Below are 12,950 nucleotides of genomic sequence, written 5' to 3'. Positions count from 1 at the left end.
TGTCACCACGCCCAGTCTCATTTTCTGTCTCAGCACATCCCAGGGGGCAGGGCCAGCACAGCAGGCCAGGGATCCCCCAGCCCCTGCATCTGCCTAAGCAGGTGCTTTAATCCGCTGAGCTATCTGGCTGGCCCTCTGTTTTCATTCTTGATGATATTTATTTGTAGCTTCTGTGTTTACCAATTTTATCAAGTTTTTCTACTTTACTGATTTTTTTTTATTATTGTAGATATTTGTTTTTGATACTGGGGATTGAACTCAGGACCTTGCACTTGCCAAACAGGCTCTACTAATCTTTTTTTAAAGAATCAGAACTGTTTTTTTTGCAATGCAGGGGATGGAACCCCATCATTGTCACCTGGCCCAGATGCTCAGAATTAGACATTGCCATTGTTGTAGCTTTGCATAGTTCGTATTGATCTGTTACATTCTTTGTCCCTTTTGAGGTTTCTCTTTTTCTGGAAGCATATTAAGAGCTGTCAGAACCGACCTGTGACTGGTGAAGCCAGCTCAGTTTCTCCATTAGTATTGTGTTCACTATACCCAGCCCTTGATTGTAGGTTTAATTGAGGTTTGAAGCATTAGTTGTTGCTTTTCCCTAGAACGTTGGAGCTGCCCTGCCTGCTGTCTTCTGGCTCCTACAAGATCTTGCTTACCGTCACTGTTGGCAGACAGTGTCTTTCTCTGTGTTCCGAGGTATTCTGTGGGTTCACTGATTTTTGCAGGTATAGTGTTTGTTTGCTTGTTTGTTTGTTTTGTGGATCTGGGGATTGATCCCAGGGCCTCATACATGCTGGGCAAGCACTTTACCACCGAGTTACAGCCCCAACCCCAGATACAGATGTTATTGTTTAGCCTGTTTGGAAATCATTCGGATTTTTAATCTGGCAATTCCTGTCTTTCATCAGTCCTCAGAACTGTCAGTTGTTATCTCTTTGGATACTACCCCCCTCCATGTCATTGTTTCTTCCAGGTCTTTCTCTTCCACATAGTAAAAAAATAAAGTCTCCCTTTACTGCACCTGGGTAATTCAGCACTCAGATTTTCTTCCAGCTTACTAAGTGCTCATGGATTTGTTCGCTATCTAGCTTGTCCATGAAGGTTTTTTTTTCCTAGTAACTTTTTTATATTCCTCTGAGTTATACGTGATTCTTTTTTAGATATGTTCCTTTAAAAAAAAAATCTCACTGTTTCTTCATTTATGCCTTTATTTATTTTAGATTTTCTTTTTTTTTTTTTTTTTTTTTTTTGGCGGAACCGGGGATTGAACTCAGGCCCTTGCGCTTGCCAGGGAAACACTTTTCCACTAAGCCATCTCCCCAGCCCCTAGATTTTCTTCCTGGTTGTTTTTTGGTGCCTCAGTTCTAAGAGTGACAGTCTTCCTGTGTGGTGTGTCTGCTGATTCTAGCTCATGAAGAATCACTGCTTTACATGGTCCAGGTTTTTATTGTAAACCCAACATCAGTGGCTTTATTACCATGGAATTTTTTTTTTTTTTTTAATTTTAGGGCAGGGTCTACAGGATGTTCAGGGTCTCACTACTAGATCAGACTTGTAGGGATCTGCCTGTTTACAGCCTCCCAAGAGCTGGGATTACAGGTGCGCGCCGTCACGCCCAGTCTCAATTGCCATCTCAGCATGCACTGGGGGCGGGGCTGGCACGGGGCTGGCACGGCAGGCACTCCCAGTACCTGTGCCTCCTTGCACGTGCTTTAAGCCACTGAGCTTTTTGGCCGGCCCTTACCATAGAAATTAATAGGTGGCATAATGGTCTTCCCTGTGCTTCTGAAAGGCACGCTAGAGTACCACTAAATAAAGTTATATTAATTTATCAGCCTTGGAGTCTCAGACCACAGAGCCTGTACACTGAATGCCCAAAGTGTGTCCACTTCATTTTCATATTTTCTGGTCCCTCCGAGCCGCCGTACCCTCCCTCCTGCTGGCAGATGTTTCCTAGGCCATCCCTCCTTGGTCCGAGCTTCCTGCAGGGCTCCATGGAGTCACAGGTGGATGTCTAGGTCTCAGCAGTTCCAGACCTGAATTCCTGAACCCAGAAGCCCCCTTGGGGCCACAGAACTTCACCCAAACACTAGAGTTCCAATTTTCAGTTCCTTTTCCATTTTTGGCATTTGAAGCTGTTTGTTCTTTCTTATAAACCACCTATGTTTTATTTTGTTTTGTTTTTAATATGTTGTCTCTTACCCAGGCAGGCACTTGCAGAGTGAAGCATTTAGGCCATCTGTGCTCACAGCTTACCTTGTCATCCACTGTGAGAACCATTCAATTCGCTTTTACTCAACAAACTTCCTGAGGAACCACCTGGGGCCAGAAACTGTGTTAATTCTTGTTCATTTGTTTTTGGACAGTGTGGTTTGGTTTGCTTTTCTGAGGCAGGGTCCCATCGTGTGGTTCAGGCTGGACTTGGATTCACTTTGTAGCCTAGGCTGACCTTGAATTCACAGTCGTGCTCCTGCCTCAGCCTCCCGAGTGCTGGGATTCCAGGCCTGCACCACAGTGCCTGGCCTCTGTCGGTTCTCGTCGTCGACAGCTTCTTCACAGTCTGTGCACTCACTTGCTGCTGTATGAGCTGCAATCAAAACATACGGTGAATGTTCAAGCTTAAAACATATTACAAATAAAAAAATTTAAAAATAATAAAAAATTAAACACCAAAAAAAAAAAAAAATTACAGCAAAAGGCATATTCCTGTTTCCCGCAGAGTGCTCCCCGTCGCTGTGAACACACACATCGTGTGTTCTGGCAGTGTGTCTCTTCTGTGATTGGTGGTTCTTTTTTGTTTTTTATATATTTGGTACAGAGTCTCACTATGCAGCTCAGACTGGTAATGATCCTCCTGTTTTCGGCCTTCCCAGTGCTGGGATTACAAGTGTGCACCACCACGCCCAGTCTTAGTGGCCGGCTCAGCGTGCCCGGGGGCAGAGCCAGCGCAGCATGCAGTACTGGGGATTGAACTGAGGTCCCTGCGCTTACCTAAGCAGGCACTTAGTCCTCTGAGCTATCTTGCCACCCCTTGCAATTGGTTTTTAATGTAAACATTCACTGTATCTCTCCATCACCCCTCATAGTATGATCTGGAGGCCCCCAAGACCCTGTGTTCAAGGCTTGGTCCCCGCCTGCCACATGGGGAAGGTGGAAGCTCTGGGCTGAGGCCAGGTCCTGGGACCTGTGTCTGTGGAGGGCCTCATAGACCCTGCTGTCTTCCTGTTTCCCTCTCACATCCTGGCCTGAGGTGATTGGTGGTGCACCCCACACACTTCTACCACAGTGAGTTGCCCAAGACCCCACACAGCAGGGCCCATCAGTCAGAGACCGGGACCCCTGACACCACAAGCCAAAGAAATCCCGCTTCTGTCACAGCTCCCCTGAGCATCAGTCACAGTGGTGGGAAGACATGCCTATCTGGGTATTCATACGCAGGGCCAGGACCTCAGGGGGATAGTGTGTCTTTAAACCTCACTCCACGAAGCTATCACTTGAGACATACCTTGTGCCTCTGGATCCCATAACTGCCTTCCACTCACAGCTTGGACGCACAGCATGGACCACTCAGGGAGTCCTTGGCATGGCCTGGAGCAGGACTACCCCAACCCTGTCCCTCCAGTGCCTTGTCCCGAGTCCTCTGTGCACCTGCCCCACCAGAGGTAGCCATGGGGAGCAGCTGCTTCCCTAATGCCCCCCACCCACATAAACGCCGCCATCGGGCACTCACGAGACAAGGGTCAGCTCTCTTGGACACAGACCCACAAATGTCAGCACCCACTGCACCCCAGCTGTGCCTGCTGGAGTCACCATGGGCTGCCAGGGACGCATGGGTCCTGGAACACCTCCCAGCCCCCTCAGAGCCTCTGATCCTTCCACCGTGCCATTTTCTAACTAGTCACTCTCAGGAGCATATAGATCTACTCATATGAGAGTTGGGGAGCTCCCTGTCTCCCTCAGTGCCCTTGTACCGTGTAAAAGACCTGGAGGGGGGCAGTTGGCTTGCCTGAATAGGCTATGGGGACACAGGAGCCTCCTGCTCTCTCCTGTGAATACTGCACCCCAGCTGCAGGACTCTGGGGCCAATGGTATCCAGGCATCCGCACTCACACTGCACAGGGCATCTGATCATCTGTTGGTGAGGCCACCTAATTTTGGTCCGCTCAGCCCACTGTGGAGGAAGGAGGATCTGGCGGGCTCCAGCTGAGGCCCAGAGGCCCACACACAGCTTCCCTACATTCAAAACCATCCCAAAAAGGAGACCCAGAGGTGACAGGAAGTAGATCCCATGCCTGCCTCCAGTGCACAGCTTGGACCACACTGGCCTCCATGAAACTCTGGCCGGTAGCTGTGCTTGCCTGTGCAGCCCGGGAGCCTTGCAGAAAGCTTGCATGCTGGCCCTAGTCAGAGTAAAGAGTGCAGGCCACCCTGGAGGGTTGCGGGACCGCCTTGGCGACGGCCTCACTGTGTTGGAACCAGCCTCCCACAGAGAAGGGGCTGGCAGTGTATGAACGGTCTGCCCAGGGTCCCCCTCCCCCTTCCCACGGCCCTGTAGATGAGCCTGATTCACTATCCCGTGCAGATCCTGTCAAAAGAGCTGCCCACTGCCTGCCACCTGTCAGCAGTTTAGAGGACGTCGGACATCTGCCCCTTGCCATAAATTGTTTAGCTTCTCTACTTTGAACTTTTCTGCTGGGTAAATAGGGATCACACTGGTAGAGTGTGTGTGTGTGTGTGTGTGTGTGTGTGTGTGTGTCACGGAGAAGTTGTTTCTTTGTTTTTCTGATACTAGAGATTGAGCTCAGGGCCTTAACACTGAGCTACATCTCCAGTTGTTTGTTTGTTAAATTTTATTTTGAGACGGGGTCTTGCTCAGTCACTAAGTCGCTGAGGGTCTTGGCCTTGGAATCCTCCAGCCTCAGTGCTCCAGACTGCTAGGATCACCGGCCTACGCCACCACACCCGGCTGCTTGGTACTTTTAAAGCCTTAGCAGCCACCCCTGGGCTTCAGCATCCTCTGGGCCCGTGCAGGTGCTTTCAAAGGGCGAGCAGGAAGATTTTATTGGTGAGTGTGGTCGTGAGGGTCCCATCTGTTCATATAGATCACTTACGATGACTGTGCAGGCCAGGTTGGAGGTGCTCAGCTGCCAGAAGTGACATCAGAGGACACCATCCACGGGGAGCCGCCCTCCCCAGCTCTGCCTGTGCACTCTGCTGAGAAGCTGGCTGCTGAGGTGGTGCTGTAACTAGCCAACCAAGTGACTTGCATCCAGGCTAGAGCTAGCACACGATGGCCTCCAAGGATGCTGACACTCTGAGGCATTCTCGGAAGGCTCACAGGAAGCACTGGCAGATCTGGGATGGGATCCACAGCATCTGTTGGGCGAGGATGTGCAGAAAGGTTCCACGCGGCCGGAGTGCGGGTCCGGCGCACAGTGTGCTGCTGCTACCCAGCTTCTGACCATCCCTGCTGTCCTCACCTGCAGATTCTGGTCTCCAGAACCTGAGAAATTTCTTAAGGCCCTGGCCTTGTCGGGAATGGAGTCGGGAAGTCCTCACCTGCAGATTCTGGTCTCCAGAACCTGAGAAATTTCTTAAGGCCCTGGCCTTGTCAGGAATGGAGTCGGGAAGTCGGACGGACGCCATCGCTCGGCCCTGCACCTGCTGGCGCAGCTCCCTGGCTCCAGGCCTCCGAGGACGCGTAGCAGCCGGCGTCCTGGGCCCTGCGCACACGTGCCAAGGCCCAGCTCAGAGGCCTGGACAAGCTTCTCAATACTTCTGTGCTTGCGCTTCCTCCTCCGTAAAATGAAAATAATATTCCTGCTTGATTGAGTTGCTGAGTTTTAAGTGATTGTAAGCCTGATGCGTGCAGATCTGAGGAGGAAGGAAACAGTATGCCTTTTCTCCTTAGTAGTAGCAGTCTGTCAGTTAAAGATCAGTTGCTGAGTGCCCGAAATACACAACCACTAGAAAGATGCTCTTTCTTAAAAGGTAGAAGTGTACAGCACTCTGTGCTCCAACTCAGCGAGCTCCAGTGGTCAGGCAGGCTGTGCGGTATTCCCTGGGCTTAAACCCTGCCTCCGCCACTTCTCGCTCCGGCCTCGTCCCTCCTCGGCGAGTGTCCTGAAGCCTGGGTTTCCTTTGTCCATAGGCTGGGGGTGCTGGGAGGGGTTGAGTAGGCCGCTTGAGACGGGAGGCACCCAGCCACAGTACAGAGGTCGCCCGCTGGTGTCCCAAGCACTGCGCGAGGGCCAGCCACGTGCCAGGCGGGGCTCAGGGCCCACACCACACCGGCCAGTGACTGACAGATTCAAATGCCCAGCTCTCGTCAGGAAAACCCCACAGAAAGCAGAACATTCGGGGACCCAAACAGGTAAATTGCTACTTAGGAAGAAACTGAAAAGCCCCATAAAGGCAAACAGCAGCGTGTCATGGGTGGGCGCTGACCCACCTGCAGCCTGCTGAGGGGCACCCATCGCCACGCCACACCCCAGGCCCAGTCCCAGCCCACAGTGGCTGCACCTGCCTGCCATGTGGAAGGCTCAGGCTGCTGCGGCCCCGTCTCCCCTTCAGGAGGGAGCAGGTGGGTGCTGAGCTGCAGCAGCAGGTGGCACAGTGCCCAGGCAGAGGGCACATACGGGGCTCAGCTCTTCTTCATGGTGGATTCGGCCTCCACCCGTGCCCTCCGCATGCTCTTTGGGACCTTCTATGGGGCCTACGGCAGGTGACGTTGCTTCTGGCTCTTTCCTCATCTCGGTCCCCCTGCTGCCTACCTCTTACAGCCCTTCCTGTGCCTTTGTCAATCAGTCTCCATCTTCTGGGATGAAGTCTGTACCCAAACACTGTAGCTCTGGCTGCTGTATCTGGCAAGCAGTCCTGCGAGGGGCAGGAACAGGGAGCACCCCAGCCCAACACACGCCTGCCCGGCTCTGCACACAGGGCTGCTGGCACGGGCAGGCTGGCTGTCCGTCTCTCCCTCTCCAGTGCCCACCCTGAACCAGTCAGCAGTGGCTGGGATGACGTCCAGGTGTCTTGGTCACTTCCTTTCAGGGTAGCCCCCCAAGGACAGGCCTGCCAGCGGCCCCTCTGCTCCTGACCACCATAGGGATCCCAGGCACGTGCAGCCCAAGCAGTGGCCACTGGCCTTTCCAGGAACAGAGTAGAGAAATGCCCCCACTCCCCTCCTGCAGTTCCGCTCTGCTTGCTCCCCAACAGATGACAACAGAGATGGAGCATATGGCCCCAAAGTCACCCGGCATTCTGGGAAAGTGACACTGTTACCCCAGGCTCCGGGGGAGGGGCCTTGGCTCCTGAGCACAGCTTCTCCCTTTGTTCTTTAGAAGGGCAGAAGGTCGCCTCTGCTGAGCCTCCAGAAAGGAAGTGTGTACACATGGCCTCCATGCAGAGGACTTCCTGTCACCCAGCAGCCATTAGAGAAGGCGGCACAGGGTGGCTGCGCACACCGGAGAATAAAGTGCTCCTGCACTGCCCCCTCCCTGGCTTCCTGCTCCCTCCAGGACCTGCAGCTCTGTCCCCAGGGTGCCGTGAGAAGCCCTAGGATGTACCCAGCCTGGCTTCTCCAGCCACTCTACCCATAGCATATGCTTTCCTGCCACCCCATGTCCCCAGGGCCCTTTCTCCACCCCACCCCAGCTCCATCCAGCAAGCAGTGTGAGGGGCAGGGCATCTGCACAGGACAGGAGGCCTGGGCATTCTTCATTCCCTAGCGGTATCTTGAGCCTGAGGTGGGGCCCAGCTGGGCCATGCAGCCCCTTTCCCTGCCCTGGCCTTGTTCTCCGAGCCCCTGCAGGTGCTGGGGGCACCACTTTCTCTACCATGGGCAGAGAACATGAGGAGCTCATTGCTGTCATGCGCTCTGAGCAAGTTCTAGGGCCAGTGCCGGCCAAGGACAGGCCGTGGGGTGGGGGCGGCAGGAAGCCCATCCCCTACTCCAGCTCCTGGCTCCCCGGGGTTCCCATGTAGGCCACAGAGGTTTTTGTGGGGAGCCATCAGGTATAAATTGTGTAACCAAGAAGGATGAGAAGGCTTCTCAGTGTCCCTTGGCCTCAGCCCTGTGGCAGGCAATGCTCTGGCTGTGTGTGCTGGCTTCCAGCTTCACTAGGCTCTGGGAGGCCCTGCGTGTGGTACAGATCACTCAGTGGGGAGGGGACTGGCTAAATATAACTTGGGCCAACTGTGGGCTAAGTAGGTTAGAGCTGAGGCGGCGCCAGGCCCAGGTGAACTCAGCCCTCCGTACCATGCTGACTGCTGTAGAGAGGAGCTGCAGACAAGGCAGGGGACGCAAAGGCATGGGCAGAGCCTCCGACCAGACGACTCTTTGGTCTCCCAGCAGCCACTGGCCTAGAAAGTGGTCGGTCACAGAGGGGCCAAGCTCCAGCCTGAGCTGACGGCCAGGAAGCGTGGCATTGGGTCACGCAAGGAGCGCGCAGCACTTGGCAGCAGAGCACAGTGCTGCCTCCCAGCTGGCTGTGGGCAGGCCAGTGCCCAGTCGTGGACCTCAGTGACCTAGGATGGGAAGGTAGAGCAGATGCTGCCTTCCCCCTCCCAGGATTACTGAGAAACAACACCCAGCCCCAGGCTGAGCAAGAGCCTTGGAAAGAGACTGAAACAAGCCTGGGGCTGATGTCACCCTGCTCTTCTTCCCACAGGGCCACCCGTTCATCGTGCAGTTCAATGACGGAAACACCACTGTGGTGTCCATGTGGGTATGCAGGGCACTGGAGGAGAGGCGCAGCCAGCAGGGGCCCCCGTGAGGCCACCCAGGGAAGTCCAGAACTGGTCACCCAGGGGACACCACCCACAGGCCCTCTGCATTCGCTGCCAGCACCAGAAGAGCTTCACTGGCCCAGCCCTTCGCACTCGCCTTCGCCCTACGGTGGATAGCCCTGCCTGGGCACCCTCCGGGGTGCATCTCCTACCTGGCAGTCCTCACGCCTGTCCTGAGCACCGAGTCCAGCAGGCTGGGTCAGCCCGAGTGGCCGGGGGAAGTGCCCTGGCCCCTGCTCCCCTTGTACTAACACTGCTCTGTAAAGGTCAGGCCCTGTGGGCAGCACCGGTGGAATAAAGTGTTGCCGCCTTGGGCATCTCCCCACAGCCGAGTGTTCAGTGCATCCGGCAGCCACGCGGGGTCTCCACATGAACAGGGCCTCTGGGACAGGTGTGCCACCCAGGCATCTGATGGCACCAGCATGCTCCCCAGTTAGATGTCTTGGTTACTTTTTATTTGTTGCTGGGACAAAATACCCAACACCCAAAATTTAGGAAGAAAAGGTTTATTTAGCTCATAGTTAGTGGAGGTTTCAGTCCATAGTCGGCTGGCTCCAAGGCAGAGCGGCACACGGCAGAGGGCAGTGCATAGCAGCAGAAAACAGCAAAGAACAAAGGGAAGGGCAGCGGCTGCGGGTCCTAACCAGCCTCTCTCCCCTGCTTATATTATAAACAAGCTCCCCTGGGCTGGGGGTGTAGAACTCACATGGTGTCCATGCCCTCCTCCTGCACAGGATGAGGATGTTTACAAATTCAGAATCCTGGCTCTCTGCTGAGTCAATTAAACTTCTAAACTTTTCAAGTTGACACGATGTATCAACCAGTAGAGATGCTGAGGCCCAGAGCCCAACCCTGGTGGCAGGCAAGGAGCAGGGCCTGTGGTGGCAGTAGCAGAGCCGGGCACACAGCCCAGACGCCCGCCCACACAGTGCGCGGTGACACCAGCACTGACCTGACCCCGCAGTTGAGGAGGAGCCAGAGACCGAGGCAAGAACCACGTGAGCTGAGAGGCCCTCGTGCATCCGCTGCACAGCTGGCCACTGGTGCCCGTGCTGGCGCGGCGGTGCTCCACCCCACTGGGCCTCCTTCCCTGCGCCATTCTCAGCTGCCTCCACTCTCTCCGCATGTCCACCCACCACCACACAGGTGAGTGTGGCCATCCACGTCACAACTTAAGCCTAGGACAACTCCGGCCTCACCCCCTCCCTGGGATCAGCAGCATCTCCTGCCCACCCCCCAGGGCCCACACCTCAGTGCCCAGGCTGGGCCTTGGGCTCAACCTAGACCCTCAGGCCTGTGAGGCCCTTGCATGCACCTCCCCTTCTCACCTATATCAAGATCACCCTGAGCTCCTCGGTCCTCACCTTCAGCAGAGACTGGTGCCGCCCTGCTCCATGAGGACCCCACATGGACCCCCCACCAGCCTGGACCCCCTACCAGTTTCCAGCCCTGCCCTTCACAGGGCAGCAGAGGAGGAACCTGTTAATGAGAAGGCACATCCAACCGGGCAATGATGCACATCTGTCATCCCAGCCCCTGGGAGGCTGAGGCAGGAGGGCTGCAAGTTCCACCCCAGGAGTACCTACAGGGTTCCCCCAGCCCCGCTGGACAACCATAGCCCCCACCCCTGCTCTGGGGCTTGGGGTCCTTGTCGCACCATTTTCCCCATGTCACAAGCTAATAGCTTACTCCCTGTTGTCTCTGTGATGCATCAGAAGAGAAGCTGCGTGAGGGCAGAGAGCCCAGTCCGTCATAGGGCAGGCGTCCGGGTGTGAAGGGCACCAGTGTTGGGGGTCCCATGGCCGCCACGGGGGAGCTGGCCTTCCCCTCTGTGCCAGCCCAGTGCTCCAGGCAGGGCCACCCTCCCATGAGGCATCACTTGGCTTAGAGGACAGAGTCCCCTGCCCTGGCTTTTGCCATTTCACTGGCCTGGAAGCCCACAGGCACACGTGGCCGGCTTGCCTGGGAAGAGCAGCCCACCCCCTAGAATGCAAGCCAGCAGCGTCCCAGCTCATCCCTGTTTGGAGAACCAGGTGGCCCGAATCCTGGGAGCCGGGGAAAATGAGCAGGTCTCCCATGGCAGGCACTGGCCCAGGACTTCATTCTCGGCTCCTTCAGTCAGCAGGTTGTGGCAGTGTTGTTCTGCCCAGTTTACAGATGGAGAAACAGACATAGAGGCAGAATAGCCTACCCAAGGTGCCACCACCAGTGGTTAGGAGGGCGCCCCAGAGTCCTGGGGCTCAGCCAGCCCCCAACCAAGAACAGCCAGCACCCGCATGCACGCACACAGTCCTGTTCACAACTTTAGGGCGCCTGGGGCCTCTGAGGCCCACACCCTCCTCCCTCCACGTTGACAGTCCCTGTTTTGGGGTGGCCCTCAACATACAAGCACACCCTTGGTCTGAAGCAGGAAGATGGGGGGCTGGGTGCCCCTGGGCAGCTCCTGCACAGACCCCTGTGGTTGGAGGCAGGGCCCCTTCAGCCTGTTGAGGTGCAGTCAAGCCCAAGGCTAAGCTGCCTGGTGCGCAGAGGCCATAGGTCACAAGCCCGGAGCCCTATGGGTGGGAATGAGCACCACCCTGGGCTGGAATGCCGCCCCACACTCACCCGGGCTCAGTACTTCCTGACCTCTTCGGACCCCATTAGGTAGCTCCTTTATTCCCTTCTCTGGGTACATCACAGCCCTTCTAGGGTCAGGAGCATCTGGTTCATTTCCATCCCCAAGACCTGGCCCAGGCCAGCACACCAAGGCTCTGAGGGGTAGGGGATGGGGCAGGAGACCCCCAAGTGGAACCCCTTGGGACAGCCTCTGGGCTCCAGGACTTCTCACTGTCCTACTATCCATCACTCCAGCCTCAGTGATGCCTCAGCCACCAGATTCACAGGCCAGTGATAGGAACATTTCCAGGACAGGGTGGGCCAGAGTCTTGGCCTGGAAGCAAGAAGGTCTCCTCAGTACATGGGCCTACTGGACCTAGTGGTAGAATCCTGTAATCCCAGTGCTCTGGGAGGCTGAGGCAGGAGGATGCCAAGATTAAGCACAGCCTGAATAAGGATTTAGCAAGACCTTGTTAAACTTGTCTCAAGTTATTAAAAAAGGAGAATGCAAAGGCCCTGAGGTTAATGCCTAGTACAAAAAAAAAAAAAAAGCCACTGTCCCTCCCTTCCATATTCCATCTTATGTACTCAAAATCCCAGGGACTGGGATCTTCCAAGAACAGCGGAGGGAAGGAAAGTAGGACCCTCACTCCAGGTCCTGTGATCCAAGACAGTGTGACCTGGAGTCCCCCCGTGAGACCCAGCCTGGTCAGGCGGCAGCGCTACTCAATGGCATAGCCAGGCTGAGGGTGCCCTGCCAGAGACCAGGCCCTTGAGTCTGTACCAGGCCCAAAGACCTGGGTCTTTGTGGGGAGACAAGCGTCAGGACCCCTAGACACGCAGGCTGCAGATCTGAGAATGAGGATGAAGCCTCCGGACGGTGCAAGGCATGCAGGCTGGTGTCTTCCCCAGACCGCTGCAACCTGTCCCTGGGGAGACTGTGATGCCATCTCAAAAATGTCACTGACTGCCACCCAAGCTTCCCCTTGGACCTCAGCCTTCAGCTAAGTCTGGTCCCCTTTAGAACAGCAGCCTGTGTCCCCAGTCGCAGCCATGTCAGTGAGAAAGAGGGGTGCAGGGGGGGCTGTGGGGAGGAGAATGAGACCACTACATCCCGGCATGGGAAGGGGGCGGGATGAACCAGCAGAGCCCAGGCTTCACTCATAATGACAAACTTTCTGCTGAACAACCGCAAATACTCCCTGTGACTTTGGACAGTCTGAGAAAGCCTCGGCCTCCTCTTTGGCGGTATCATTTGTCTTGTTTTGAAGGCACGAGATTGCAGGCAAGAACTTAGAGACCAAAGTTTGTCTTAATTGCTGCCTCTCTGGCAGATAACAGCACAATGAGCGAGTCGATGGGGCTGAGCCCTCCAGGTCCTTCTTCTAAAGTGAGACAAATGTCCCTCCTTTGAGCCCAACAGTCCATCGGCAGCTCTTGTCATTTATTCATCTCCCTAACCGTTTGCATTAACTTGCAAGGGATAAAAAGTCTCCCTGCCCGCAGACTCAGTTACAAACAGCCAGTCAGACTGTGGACGCTGGTCCTGCCTAGGGATGCGCAGG

At 55.3% G+C, this 12,950-nt stretch overlaps 1 protein-coding gene across 3 annotated transcripts in view; it reads left to right on the top strand.

The window, feature by feature from the left end:
• Map2k5 (mitogen-activated protein kinase kinase 5) overlaps positions 1 to 9,209 on the top strand; it is a 278,062-nt gene extending 268,853 nt beyond the window's left edge. The window contains exon 20 of one of the 3 annotated variants that reach the window (XM_023712674.1): positions 8,670 to 9,209. In XM_023712674.1, the coding sequence (XP_023568442.1) occupies positions 8,670 to 8,774 (105 nt within the window). In that variant the 3' untranslated portion in view covers positions 8,775 to 9,209. The remainder of the gene's footprint in view (positions 1 to 8,669) is intronic. The other 2 variants (XM_004628792.2, XM_004628790.2) reach the window with 2 other exon arrangements.
• Positions 9,210 to 12,950: the final 3,741 nt, after the last annotated feature.

The sequence above is a fragment of the Octodon degus genome, unplaced genomic scaffold (genome assembly GCF_000260255.1).
Source record: "Octodon degus isolate 3935 unplaced genomic scaffold, OctDeg1.0 scaffold00026, whole genome shotgun sequence".
In the NCBI taxonomy this organism is placed as follows: domain Eukaryota; kingdom Metazoa; phylum Chordata; class Mammalia; order Rodentia; family Octodontidae; genus Octodon; species Octodon degus.
This window is presented reverse-complemented; position numbering and strand designations above follow the sequence as displayed.